This window comes from Humulus lupulus, chromosome 8, assembly GCF_963169125.1.
Source record: "Humulus lupulus chromosome 8, drHumLupu1.1, whole genome shotgun sequence".
Classification (NCBI taxonomy): domain Eukaryota; kingdom Viridiplantae; phylum Streptophyta; class Magnoliopsida; order Rosales; family Cannabaceae; genus Humulus; species Humulus lupulus.
In genome coordinates, this window is record NC_084800.1 from 43,873,045 (window position 1) to 43,887,007 (window position 13,963).

The 13,963-nt window shown below is 35.7% G+C and overlaps 2 protein-coding genes across 8 annotated transcripts; one reads left to right on the forward strand and one right to left on the reverse strand.

The window, feature by feature from the left end:
- The first annotated feature begins 233 nt into the window (after positions 1–233).
- On the forward strand, positions 234–7,299 carry LOC133797005 (probable ADP-ribosylation factor GTPase-activating protein AGD14). Of its 6 annotated transcripts, none has more exons than XM_062234747.1 (15): positions 234–482; positions 891–997; positions 2,327–2,388; positions 2,516–2,603; positions 2,696–2,757; positions 2,835–2,931; positions 3,124–3,573; positions 4,078–4,432; positions 4,528–4,751; positions 4,842–5,006; positions 5,085–5,189; positions 5,295–5,378; positions 5,558–5,753; positions 5,877–5,919; positions 6,486–7,299. In XM_062234747.1, coding segments are annotated over exons 1-15 (2,172 nt in total). In that variant the 5' UTR covers positions 234–481; the 3' UTR covers positions 6,619–7,299. The 6 variants fall into 6 exon arrangements, with proteins under 6 accessions (XP_062090731.1, XP_062090736.1, XP_062090737.1 ...); XM_062234752.1 differs by having other exon boundaries at positions 4,902–5,006; XM_062234753.1 differs by having other exon boundaries at positions 6,453–6,548.
- A 407-nt stretch (positions 7,300–7,706) lies between these two features.
- Positions 7,707–13,390, reverse strand: LOC133797006 (uncharacterized). Of its 2 annotated transcripts, none has more exons than XM_062234754.1 (13): positions 12,641–13,390; positions 10,923–11,400; positions 10,356–10,429; positions 9,997–10,156; positions 9,835–9,859; positions 9,642–9,731; positions 9,356–9,527; positions 9,193–9,266; positions 8,945–9,014; positions 8,759–8,830; positions 8,543–8,676; positions 8,344–8,417; positions 7,707–8,208 (listed from the first exon to the last, which is right to left on the reverse strand). In XM_062234754.1, exons 2-13 carry the CDS (start codon positions 11,113–11,115, stop codon positions 8,165–8,167), a joined length of 1,182 nt encoding a protein of 393 aa, XP_062090738.1. In that variant the 5' UTR covers positions 11,116–11,400; positions 12,641–13,390; the 3' UTR covers positions 7,707–8,164. The 2 variants fall into 2 exon arrangements, with proteins under 2 accessions (XP_062090738.1, XP_062090739.1); XM_062234755.1 differs by lacking the exon at positions 12,641–13,390 and adding an exon at positions 11,599–12,040.
- Positions 13,391–13,963: the final 573 nt, after the last annotated feature.

The following is a 13,963-nucleotide window of genomic DNA, read 5'->3' on the forward strand; positions in this document are numbered from 1 at the left end:
GAAATTAAAGGGTGTTTAACACTGGCACTGCTAAAGCAAAGCAAGTCGCCCACTACGACCGTGGACTGTCATTATGAGAATGTGAGATTCGTCTTGACCAATTACGTGAAATTAGGACATTTATTTCACAATTTGATTGTCAGGAACAGGATACCTACCCCTGTGTCCGAGAACACCTTAACTTTCCCTAAACCCAAAACCAAAATAACTCGACCCAACCAACCCTTCTCTCTCTCTCTACATTTTTTTAGGAAAAGCAGACTTTGTTTAAGAAGCTCTGAGCTGTACAAAAGCCATAGTTATCAGCCCCTTAAGGATCTGCAACCCTCTCTTTCTATCTCTCTCTTTTTTCTCTCTCTAGCGATACGCCAAGCGCGTGAGCTGAGGATCGTCCTCTTGTCATCGTCGTCAGCTTGGAGGCTGCAGAGGTAGACCAACCTCTCCGTCTGCAGCAAATTCAGGTCAGTTCTCAATACATGCAAGTATTTTTTTTTTCTCTTCGATTTTCTTGGTTCCCAATCACGGCGTCTCGTGATTAGTTTCGTTCTTTTTTCGATTTTTCTTTCTTGGATCGTGAATTTTGATTTGTTTATTGTTATTCGAGTTGTGTTCCCTCCGATGATTGACGAGGAAATGTAGACAAGATATTATATAGATATTTATTTCTTTTGTTTTTCGGAGAATTCTTCATTTCTCAAATTTAAATCAATGTTAAAGCGTTGAATATCAATGGCGTAATTGGTATTGGTGGCATATTACTTTTGGATTTTAAAGAAACTGGAATTGCGTAAATTATTTAGGAAAAAATATTCTGTGACCTAGCTTTTATTTTCGGTTGTTGTGACCAGTGTTTTTTTGTACATAACTTTTGTTTATTTTGGAATAGGCAGTGGGGGAAATGGCTAATCGAGTGAAGGAGGATGAAAAGAATGAACGAATTATTCGTGGACTGCTCAAACTTCCCGAGAATCGTAGATGCATTAACTGTAATAGTTTGGTACGATATTTTTCACTTCTGACTTATCTTTTTTTCTTTTCTTTTTAAGCTTCATTTTTATATGTTGTAGTTCTATAGTACTGTTTCTTCTGGTATGTTTGGATTGTGCTTTTTTCAATTATGCTTAGTAACATTATATTACATGAGGAGAACTAGTATATGGGTTTAAATCGCGCATTGAGATATTGCCGATTTCTCTTTCTTTGATATTGCAGTGAGTTAAAATTATTTTAATTTGTGCGCGTGGCCTTGCTTTTGTATATATTTATCAGCACAAAACTGAAGGACGACCTAATTTGGGTTTCTAGCCGAGTTAGATTCATCAGTTTTATTGGGAATTTAACTGAATTAAAAGCTACTAAGATATTTGTTTAACCTGCTTTTGAAGTGGTCACTTTTTTTTTTTTATTAAAAAAAACTATAAATCAATGCCTAAGAAAATGTATATCATGATAACTAAAGGCACCGGTGAATGGCTTGATAGAAGTAATTTCTTGCTTCATAAAGTGTTTGATTTAGCTGAAGGATGAACCGAACTTGTAAACCAATAGTCTACTATGGTAGATTTTTATATCTAAGAAGTACTGGTTCAGTTGTTCTTCAAAGTCTTCTACTGGGTTTATGCACACAAGCAAACACACAAATGGTACCTTTTGAATTCTCAAACCTAGATAACCTTCAGTGATGATGGCTTAATAAAGCCTCTGGATCATGTTGATGGTATTTGAATTATCATCAAGGCCTTAACAGATTCACTTGTGACTTGTTTCAAAGGCGTGATTTCTTTTAGATATTAATTGGTTTTTGGGTCTCTAAGAATGTGTTTTTTGTTTAATTACCATGTTGTATCAAATTCATTATGATTGTTTTAAAGATTGATTGAAAGTCTTGGTTATCCAAACAGAAATATATGTGGGCACGATTTCAGTAGCTTTGCTCATTATCAATTTTATAATATAAGAACCAAAAACTTTATTAATGAACAAATAAAGAAGATTACAAGAAAGAGGAGGATAAGTGATCCTCAAGAGAAAGCTTTGTGGATTATCAAATAATTCACCATAAAAATATATTATGTACTCAGATTTAATACTTAAGGATGTCTTTATTAGACTTATAACTATGCTTTTGACATTTAGTAATTGGAGCACCACAAAAGATTATATTGGACTTTGCATTTTAGGTTGCTGAGCAAAGATTATGGATCTTCACACAATAAAGATTGTTTCTTTAACAGCTGAAATAGGAATTTTACAAACTATAATAACTGTTGTCCACATTTTTCTTCTTTTTCTGTCACAGTATTGCTTACTTCTTTTTGTTAAACAGGGACCACAATATGTTTGCACTAATTTCTTGACGTTTATTTGCACAACATGCAGTGGAATACAGTAAGTTCTATGTGCTTTGCTGTTAAAAAAACTTTTCTTTGTTATGGATGTGAACAAGGAGTGGATTTGAAATTTTCTGTCTTCTTCAGTCATTTGCTTATATGGTTTATTTATGCAAAACTTTCAGCCGAGAGTTCACACACCGAGTGAAATCAGTATCAATGGCTAAATTTACATCACAAGAAGTTAATGCTCTTCAAGAAGGGGGAAACCAGGTAAGATGCATGTGTTTTCCCTAGCTGTTATATTCTTTTTCCCATCTTACTCCTTTTATTGCACATGGCTTATTTCCGTTTCCCATTAACAGCGTGCAAAGGAGATTTACCTGAAAGAATGGGACCCACAGCGGAATTCTTTCCCAGACAGCAGGTTTTAACTCAACTGCATTCTTTTTTATTTCGTACACTAGTAGTGACTGCATTTTGATTTGATGCTCTTGTTTCCAGTAATGTCGAGAGGCTTAGAGATTTTATTAAGCATGTTTATGTGGATAGAAGATATAATGGTGAAAGGAACTTTGACAAACCTCCTAGGGTAAAGATGGTAAGTTTCTCGTTTTCTTTAATTTTACAGAGGCCATGTGACAAAATGTTGCTATAAGTGCTGTCAATGGTCTATTTTACTATTTTGCACTTGTGCATATATTTCTATAATTTAAAATTGTGTGTGTGTGTGAATATGTTTGGGTTTAAGTTGAAGCATTCTTATATCCTTTTTAAATGTATATATGTACAGGGTGAGAAGGATGAATCATATGAAAGCAGGAGAACAGATTCATATCAAGGAGGGTCTAGAAGTCCACCATATGAGGATAATGAGCGTCGTTATAATGAGAAATCAAGCCCTGGAGCAAGAAGTTATGAGGAACGAAGAAGTCCTGGTTATGATCAAGAAATTCGGCAGTATGGTGATCATAGAAAGAGTCCTGCCCGTCCTGAAGTTGTTAATGATTGGCGCCGGGATGACAGGTTTGGTAATGGAAGGAGACAAGACGATCGGAGAATGTCTGATGGAGATCTAAAGCTGGAAGGTAGATCACCAGAGCGACCAAAAGATCTAGGGGCCTCCAGTCCTCCTGTGGTAAGGCCTGTTAGAGAGATTTTAGGGGAGAACACAATACCTCTTCGTATTAGTGAGCCTCCAAAACCTACTTCCAGGACTTCTGATGTCCCTGCACAGACACAGGTGAGACTTCTTTTAACAGAAGCTGTTGCTACTATATTATAAAAATACATAATTGCATCAGTAGTGCTTTTTTTTTGGCATTAAAGATTTGATGGCTTTCTAATGTTTTGCTGTTACCAATCATTTTTGTTTACATGTAAAGTGAATTTGATGCTCCATTTGTTAGGACTAAACTTGGTACCTTTTTCCCATTGTGTGGGATAAGCAATAAACATTGGTTTATTTCTGTTGATTGATTCAATCTTTCAAATTAATTGGTTACTATTATGTAGCTAAGTATACGATGCAGCTTTTTCCTTTGTAGGTTACTTTTGTGAATCTAAGTATATAATATATAACTGTACCAATTTAAAGTATATCTTTCTGTCAGCAAGCAATTAAAAGCTTCATGTCTCCTCTCCATGAGTCTGTACCCATTCTGTTTCTTAGATTTAGGCCTCTCTCTATTAAAAAAATTCAAATTTAAATCTACCAAGTGATGATTGGGTAATTTTTTAATTTCAGAGAACTGTATCCTCCAGTAGTTTGGGATCAGCCAGTGGGAACCCGGCGCCGGCGGAAGTAAAAGTGGAGACTTCTCGAAGTTTAATTGATTTTGATGCTGATCCTGAACCTCCTATTGCAGCAGCAGCAGCAGCAGCACCTGAGCAACAACCGGCAATAGCTCAGTCCACTTCACAGCCTGCAAATGCAATCATTGACAACAACTGGGCCTCATTTGATGCATTCCCGCAGGCAAAAGTGTCTCAAGCTCCTATTGTGAATCCACTGGAATCTGTACTATCACAATTATCGGTTCCAGCACCTGCTCCTCATAGTTCTGGTGCACCGGGCCACACTGCTACCATGACAACTTCTGGTAACATGATAATATTGCTGTTTAGTGATTATTTTTCTTTTCTGCATTGCTGAAATTAATGTTGCCTGCCACCAATGCTTCTATATGTATTCCAGTGAACAACCTGTTAGTAGCTCCTCTGGATGGTGTTTCAGTTGCTGCCCCTGTATCAACACCAGTTTTGCCAGTCAATGGTGGTAACACTCTTGTCAATATGCCTGGTGCTATGCAGTGGCCTACCATGCAACAGCAGCAACAGCCTTCCCTTTTCCCTGCTGCTGGTAATCAGTCAAGTGGACTGCAATTCCAACAACCTGTAACCGGACCTTCTAGCTTTCAGGTGAGGCTTTTTGTGCTTTCTCTTGATTTTGATGTTATATTTGAAAATCGTAGCAGTTTTTCATTTTGTTTCTCATGGGATTTTTGACAGCCATGGAATTTTCCGCCCGCACCTAATTCACAAGGGTTACCTAATAATTTAACAACACAGGCACCCCCGTCTGTTTTGCAACCTGCCCATGACGTCAATTCTGCTGTTGTATCACAACCTTCTGCTGCCGATGTAAAATCAAGTGGAAGGATGGCATTGCCAGAGGTATATGTCTCTGATGGTCCTATGGGCTTTGGCATTTATATCTGTGAATTTGTATTAAAAATTCTGTATTTTCTGTAGGATCTTTTTGCTGTAAGCTATCCAGCCTTCCGTGCACCAGTTCCTGGGTGGCAAACTGGACAACCTGGTGGTATGGGGTTCCCCATTCAATATAATACTGCAGTGGTATTGTCACAGCCTATAATCTTTATTTTTTTGGTTCTTTTTTACTTGAATGACTTGTTTAACGACAAGGGAGATTAAGCGCTTCAAAATCTGTTCATTTTACAGCCCATGCATACTTTCCAGCAGTCATCGAAATCAACAAATCCATTTGATCTGAACAGTGAACATCCTCCAGTTCAAGTTCAGACAGTAAGATTTACTTTTCCAGTTTTATGTTACAATGTTCACATCCTTTTTTAAAATGCTTGATAGTTGCTACTTTATGGATTAACTTTATGCGGATTTAAAGCTTTACTTGTTATTTAAATGTTCTTCAGTTGGGTTGTCTTATGTTATAGTTTTCCTGAATTTTGTTTCTTGTGCTGCAGTTTCCTTCCATGCAATCTTTGCAAGGCGCTCTTCCGAATGTGATGAATCCATCTGGCATGCCTCCGTCAGTCATGCAGCCTTCGGGCTTAATTCGCACTTCCAGCCTTGGTGCCCCACAGTCTGCATGGATGCCCCAGTCATACACACCAGCATTTCCTCCCCAAGCTCCCCAGTATGGATCAGCACTGCCACCAAGTAAAACCATCTTCTCTTTTTCAAGGAAAAAAGTTGTTCTCAGAATTGCTTCCCTCCCAATCCGTTTCCTCTTATTTTTATTTTTTATTTTTTTTGGTGCTGAATTCTGTTTTTAAATTTCAGGGGCCTACATGGGGCAACAAGTTCCTAACATGCTACCTTCAGGGTAACTACTCTTGTAATTACATGTTTCTGTTCGGTCTAAAGTTAGAAATGGATAAGACTGCGTCATCAAAATAGTTATTCAAAGAGAGAAAATCGATTGTGTAGTAATTACGTATCCTCTATTCAGGTCTACAGTTTTCACCACTTTTTGGTTTGAATGGGTAACTAGTCCAAGTTAATATTTTTTGGTATTGGGAAGGACTTCATATGAGTTGTGGTATAATACATATTCTTCATTCATCATCACAATAATTTCTTAAACTTCCTGTTGAACTGACTTTCCCATAAGATTCCATCGGAGTGATTTTAAATTGGTGGGAGATTCAACTTTTCATGCAAGCTTGAGTAGTTGGTGGATTTTTTTTTTTGAAAGAAGTGGGTGGTGGAAATTGCTTCTTGAAAAGTTGTTAATGTTGGTAGAATTTCCATCAAAATTAACACTTTCTAGTTTCATATATATTATATGTATGCCATTTTTACTATCTTAACTTTTTAGTAAAGCCTTTTGTACATTTTTGTTTTAAAACAATTCAGGCAGATCTAAGTCCTGATTGAACCGATTTGCAGGCATCAAGCAGTTGGGGGTGTTGTTCCTGACGCTTTTGGCTCATTAAATGTTGATCAACAGATGGCTGGTAGATTTTCCGCACCTGCTACCCCGACTCCTTTTCCGTCTGTTGGAGGAAACCCATTTGGGTAAAATACAAAGAAGGTAGCCTCATTAATCGTGTTTAGGCTATAAGCATCATCTTGCTGCTGCCTATATGTAATTGGCAGGCTGAAGTTTTGGATTTCTACGTTGTTCCTAGTCAAGTTATCCAGCCTGCTGACAGATTTGTTTGAATTATCCATGGGGTCAAGATCACAAGATCTGCACTAGCCATGTAAAATCTGTTTGATGATGTAACAAAAGAAGAGTTAAGAAAGAGAGAGAAGAGAGTACATAACTTAAAGGGAAAGGAAAGGAAAGGAAAGGAAAATAGTTTCGAGGGAGACCAAGATTATTTTTATATATATATATTTTTTTGGTCTGTTTGGTACTATGGTGCCTAGATCTTTTTTTTTTAGAGTTATAGGAAGGGTGATCTGTGTGTTTGTTTGCTGCCCCTTGGAGCCTAGACCTTATTGTCCGAGTTGTATGAGTTTTTTGCTTCTCTTTCCTCATTATGCAATGTTACAGTGGAATGAAGTTTGTATGGTAAAAATTGTTTCACGATCGATAGCCAAGACTTTTCCGACTGTTCGATATGATTTTTACATATTCCTAGATTTTAAGTTTTTGCTCGTGTTCTTCGTAAGGGTTTCTGCTGGCACGGCCACTTTCTCCCATTGTGTAAAACCCAATAAAGGAATTGTAGATTACAGATCTTTGATTTACTAACTCTTGACATCTTTGGCTTACTGATTTTTATGGAGGCTTCAATGGAAGCCAACTGAGAAGTAACTTAAGGTGAATTGCCTTGGCTCTCTTAAAGCTTTTAGTGGGGTGGTGGATTTAAGACATCGAGTGATACTATCTTTTTGCCTCTTGAACACTACGAAGTTGTGAAAACAATTAAGACTTGTGATTTCATTCAATATATTATTTACCAAACAAATTGGTTATTCAAGTGCCTTTTCGTTATATATTGGGTTTCTAATAGCTTAACATCAATTGGAGGTCTGCATTTGGCTCGAATCTAGAAACAATGCACATGATATGAGATGTGATTTCGTTAAGCTCCAACTTTTTACAGTATGCCAAGCCACCTAACATTTTAGGGAAAAATAGAAATAAATTGAATGACATTAATTCTGAATTTAATTCTCATTTTTCATCAAATGGCATAAACTAATTTCTAATGGAGGGGAAAATTCCAAAAATATGTAGTACTGTACAGGATTGGGAAATATATTTCAATGGAACAACAAAATTACATTTCTAATGATTGCAAGGAAGAAAGAAAAAGTATTGGCATCTGCAATTTGAATGGTCATGTAACCTAATAGATGTTGCTTTATCAATGGTGGACTCTACTAATGAGTAATGACAGCATAAAGAAATTGTTGAGTGATTTCTCTATCCTTTTTCTATTTATTCCTTTGCGACGGCCTCAAAAGCTTTGAAATCTTCGGATAGTGAGTTGTTGCAGACCAAGTCAAGGAGTCGTATGTGTGTTTTCATGTTCTTGTCCGATTTGCTTCGATTGGTTTCACAAGTGGATGGACAAGTCAAATGAAAGGCCAAAGAGAGGCTTTCTTCGAGCCTAGGCTGAACCCTTCCATATTACGGGAGACACAAGCATCCATACTGCAAAAGAATAAAATAATCTTTCCTTTAATTTTGCTTTGAATTTAAACAAAACACAACAGCTCACATGAACTCACACTATCTGCCTAAAATAGTTTTACTTTAACATAATTTTTAGTCAATAGAAGTACTTACGATATACACAGACCGCAAGCCATTCGTTCACTATTCTAACCCAAGTGCTGGTCCAACCCACATCAATTGTCCATCTATTGAAATTGGATTGAGAATATCAGCATAAGTAAAGATTGTAATGAAGTCAGAACATCTTATCTCAAAGCTTCTCATGTAGAAGTCCAAAAGAAAAAAGGAAGAAGAGAGAAAGTAAATAGACCTCTTCATTGCATGGTGGGGATTCCAGCTAATCAACAACATAGCAAAGTACATTGCTCCTGTTGCAAAAACAAAGTGGAAAAAGCCATAACCATAAGGAACATCCTCCTCTGACCGTGTTTCCTCTTTCCTAATCTGAAGTAAGCTCTTGTTAGCTACTTTTTGGTGGAAAATGATGTTATCAAGATAAAGAATAGGAAGAGGAGTATCAACAAACCTTAAAACATTGAGAATCGATGCCTGTTGAAAATGTTGCAATGACCATGGCAAGAATGGCAATGATAAAGCTCTGTAAAAAATAATGAGGTACTGTTACCTTAGGAGGAAAAGGAAAAGAGAAGAAAACTTGGATAACTGCTAGAAACTCTAGAGCTTCAAGGTGTTCAAGAAATCAAAATATTACTATGATAGAAAGCCAATCTGTTTTAGTTGAAGCTGCTGCTCTCCTGATGCAATTTTCCCCAGCTGGTTCACTGCGATTAAAATGAATAAATGAAAATCTTTAGAGAGTGAGGACTATACTTTGAAATTAACACTCCATCCAGGTGAAAAACAGAAAGAACGATTGTTTTACTTTCAATTAAGAAAGATTTATGAGAGATCACTTTGATAAATTAAGTGTGGCAACAAGAGATGAGAGAGAAATCATGCCTTCTAATGGCACACCAGCAGATGAATACCACATAAAGTCCCATTAGTCCTGGAGTCAAGATACCAGCATTCACCTGTTTCATTTTAAAATATTGAAAATTCATTCAAATGATGATGATTCACAAATGAATTTGAAGGCAGAATGATGATGGAAGAAGCTTACTTTTGGATGGAGAGAAACGCTGGTCATAAGTTGAAGAAGCACTAATGTCCAGGTAATGAAGAAGATGTTTAGGAGGCAAGATGGTTCTGGTGCATACCAAATGTACATCATAATGATCCCCACTAGGCATACAACATATGCAGAAGTTGCAAATAACATCACATGTATTTGGCTGCAGCAAAAACCATAATATGAATTACTAGGCATATGAAGAAAAAAAAAAAGAAAGAAAGAAAACCCCAAGTTGGCAATAATTACTGCTCATAAATGTTTGAACTAGGCTTACCATCTATCGGCATGCTTCTCTGACAGACAACATTCATTCAGCCATGTAATGAAACTGATTATGCTTATCAGCTGGATTAGGAGAAATACCCTGAAACACATTGATCAAAATTACTCCACTTAAAATTCAAGTTATTGGTAACCTCAACTAACATGAGTAGTTAGTCTTTAAAATTGGAACAACTAAAGCATACCCAGCACCAAAATGTGCAATCTGCCCTGCACCAAGAGAAAAAGAAAGAAATTTGTATCAATATCCTGACATTGGAAAATATCCATAGTGATGATATAGGAGAAAAATGACATTTCAGGCTTGTCAAGACTCGAAAACAAAGAAACAAAAGGACAGTACTAACCATAGAGCTGAATAAATGAAGAAGGAAGTAAGAAGGGAATTATTAGCAAAGCAGCCCACAGGACAATTTTGGCAGACCACCATCCAGATTGCCACACATCTCTGGGCTCATTCAACTTTGAGGTACGAACGGTCGTAAGAAACATGGTGAAATAGAATGTCTACTTTATTGTTAAGGCTTGTTTTAAATCATCAATGAAAGAAAAAAAAAGGCAACTACACAATTTGAGACAAATATAGCGCAACATTAGATTCACTAAGAGTCCTATATTGAAATACCATGGTAATTTTCATGCATCGAAAACTTGACATATGGAATAGAAGAAAACAAATTTAAGTTGCTACTGGTAAAAAGGATACGAAGCAACTTAAGCTCACTCGCAAAACGCCATGAGCACCTAAACAGTCTTGTGCACCATCGCATCCCTTTAATCCTGGATACAGAAAAAGATTGTATCAGCAGCACATAAAAGCTTAGAAATGTAGAGTTTTCTTTGAGCCATATAATAACATTAATTACGTTTTATGTTTTAGAAACGTACAGCTTTAATCTCATGGAAGCGTATTAGTTAGTTGTACCACTCGACTCAAGTCACAATCCAAAACTTACTTCTTTGTCTTTCAAGCTTTGCTTAGACTCATTGTCAATTTCAACATGTTAATCACCTATGACCATTTCAAACACACACAAAAGTTTCAGACTTAATTTTTTCTCTCCTCCTCGACTGTAAAAGTGGAACAGTACGCATATCTTAAAAATACTAGTGCAGAGGTAAAGACTGGATTATGCTTAAACGAGATAATGCATAATAGGCTCATTGAACATAAGAACAAATGCAATCAAAAAAGAGATCACTGTCATAAACCACCACCAACAACAACAAAAGAAAAAAATCTCAATGAGGAATAGGGTGCGGGCAATCTTACTCTCCATTTCTGGCAGAAGGATACTGCTATAATCCCTTGCAGCCCACGCCAAAAGGTTGGCTATTAAGAACATAAAGGCGTAGACATATCTGGCCATCCAAGGATTGGACACATTGCGGAATTGGCTAAACCACGAATCATATTTCAAAATGACTCGTTGTTCATTGCCATGGTTCACTGCACCGGTCTCCATTTCCTTTCTTTCCAGCCCAGCTATATATTTTATATCACAGACTGTAGACTGAGAAACGCTGGTACAGCAAAGATTCAAAGAGAACCCTTTTGTCAGATTCTCCACCTCTGCTCTGTTTTGAAGAATTTTAACTCAAAACATCCATCGGAGGAGATTCAAGAACAGATTACGCAAGCCCACATTAATCAATCTACTTCTCCTCATTATTATGACTTCTCTTCTCGGATCGAAATTTACATACTTACACCAAAAATCCCCACTTTTGTCTTCGCACTATGATTTAACCTGATCAACAAAATCCGGTATCAACAAAATGTGGCTCAAGCATATATAACCAAATGTGAACTCAGTACTGTTTTTCATGTGGGTTATCCTCACATTTTTTATATTAAAAAAAAACTGTTGAAACAAAAAAAAGTTATCCCAAGAATGGAATGGTTTCTGTTAGACGAGAGTAGGTACGAAAGAGAAAAAAAAACGTACATTCCACGACAATAACGTATAGTAAATGAGTGTATTCCCCAACTGAAGAAGATAGATCTATTTTTGAGGATTGGAACTGAACCATTGCAAGCAATAATAATAATAATAACAAGCACAGAGTTAAGCATGCACGCCAATGGAAATTTCAGCCTTTCAGGTGTGAATCTTTTGACGGGTTGAACCTCTTTTGATTGGACCCACATGTAAACAACACTTTATTTTTATTTTATATAATTTAATGTTAGCAGAAATCAAAAGAATCCAAAATTTCACAGCTTTGTTCCACTCCTAGGAATGCGTGTAGGTTCCCTAGCAAATTTCTTCAAACCAAAGTGTTCTTTCTATACTGGAATATCTTATGCTCAACTCTACAATTTTATACGTTTAAAAAGCCAAGTATATAATAATATATCCCCCAAGATTGATAGTAATTTCAAAGCTATAAGGTATTAGTTTTCTTGTCTAAGAGTGGGCAATTTTGGTATTCGACTCAAAACACTTAATAAAGTCGAGATTTTTGGTTGGCCTGTGGACTGTGGATATATAGTACATAGCAGAAAAAGTATATCATGAAGAAGACACTATTTACAAGCAACAATATGATTCTTTATTTAATTAGTCATTTTTTAAAATTAAATTATTCAGAGGGAATTGTTTGGTTCTTTGTTTGGTTGCTGAGAAAATGGAGAAGCAAGTAAAAAAAATTGGATAAGATCTCATGTTTAGCTAATTCAAGCAATACTAAAATGATGTTTTAGCTATGTGGCTTCATTTCACTTATGACAAAAATTGAATGTTAGATAATGACAACTCTTTTTGTTCCCAATCGGTTTCCTCAGCAATAAAAATAACTCAATGATAAGCATTAACTTAAGAATAATAAATCATAATCAAAATGCTGAACTTAACCCAGAATTTTTTTTTGAAAGGAAATGTAACCAAGCAATTCAATCACATAATTACAGATAGAAATCAATAACACCATTGAGACTCCAATCAAAGGAGAAAGGTTTAAACTTGGAGAACTCAGAAAATAACTTACTGATAAATATGCAAAGACTGGAAACCTTCTCTTGTTTCCGTTTTGAAATGATTGTATCTCCCAGTCACAATGGTCCTAACACTCTCTTTTCAATCTGTTTTTTATCAAAACATATTGCCCCAGATATGCAAATATATATATATAGAGAGAGAGATACGCATAAAAAGAAGAGAAATAAGGTATTTTTTGCGAGTCTCTGGTTCAGAGAGAGAGAGAGAGAGCGATTGCTTTCTGAAGGTTTTGCTTTGGTGCCTACGCTTTCTTTTTTTCTTTTCCCGCCGTAAGCTTGCTCTTTCCGCTACAAGTCCGTATCTTTCAAGGTATTTTTCCCAACCAAATTAACATTATTTACCTAAAACTTTCCATGGAATGGACCCCAATCTCTTCCTACCTCTGCTTCTGTTCTGATGAGATTAACTTCTTCTATATCTTCTTCTTCATCGATCTCCACTTGGCCTTTTTCACATTAATACAAAAAATAAAAATAAACAACACTGAAAGCTGTGTAGATATCCTCAGAACAGAACAGTCATAAATGACTCTAATATATACCTTTATTATATATATATATATATTTATACTTGAAACAAAAAAGAAAAGAGAAAAGGTGGATGTATCAAACAGAAGAAACTTTGTGAAAAAAGTAATGGTGTTGGGTTCTGGTTTTGTGGGATTGATTGGTAAAGAGGGTGAAACTCATTGATGATTGTTATTGATTCAGAATCACGCCAACTAATTCTTTCTGTGCATGTTTTTTCTTTTAATATGATTATGTTCTCTTTTACTTACTTATAACAGTGGCGCATTAGCTATATCAAATTTCTGAGCATGGTGGTACGAAATATCATTTCATATTCGAAATAATGTTCTTAACATCATTTTCAAATCTTTCTGTTCCGTATTCTTTGCTGAAAAAAAAAAAAAAAAAAAAAATCTTGGTTACTGTTTAACTACAAAATTACACGTATATAATTTTTATTCTCTCCACTGAAACTTGAATAATATTTCGAAAAAGAAAATGTTATAAATTTCAGATTTTTTTTTGGTTTGGAACCAGATTCTTTTTTAAGATATTTGTTAATTGAATTGTGTCAATAAATGAATTTATTACTGTTTAAAAATGTTTTTTATTTATTATAGGAGATCTCACCAAAATAGGGGAAAATAAAAAATAAAGTACTATTTGTTCTGTCCTGGTTTTTTGTCAAACAATATTTAATACACTGCTCACATCTTTTGAAATCTTGGGGCTTGAGCATCATCTTCATGAAGAGAAAATGAGAATTAAATTATTACCAAAAATAAAAATAAAAATCAAACTGT

What these genes read in the sequence shown, in the direction of transcription:
- LOC133797005 (XM_062234747.1), top strand. An exon ending in TGCTACCATGACAACTTCTG is followed by an intron (nt 4,433 to 4,527) that starts GTAACATGATAA and finishes TATGTATTCCAG; the next exon opens with TGAACAACCTGTTAGTAGCT. An exon ending in CCTAACATGCTACCTTCAGG is followed by an intron (nt 5,920 to 6,485) that starts GTAACTACTCTT and finishes ACCGATTTGCAG; the next exon opens with GCATCAAGCAGTTGGGGGTG.
- LOC133797006 (XM_062234754.1), bottom strand. Translation starts at nt 11,115, where the DNA reads ATGGAGACCGGTGCAGTGAACCATGGCAATGAACAACGAGTCATTTTG. An exon ending in CCTTCTGCCAGAAATGGAGA is followed by an intron (nt 10,430 to 10,922) that starts GTAAGATTGCCC and finishes TTCTGTATCCAG; the next exon opens with GATTAAAGGGATGCGATGGT. An exon ending in GCGTTTCTCTCCATCCAAAA is followed by an intron (nt 9,267 to 9,355) that starts GTAAGCTTCTTC and finishes AAAATGAAACAG; the next exon opens with GTGAATGCTGGTATCTTGAC.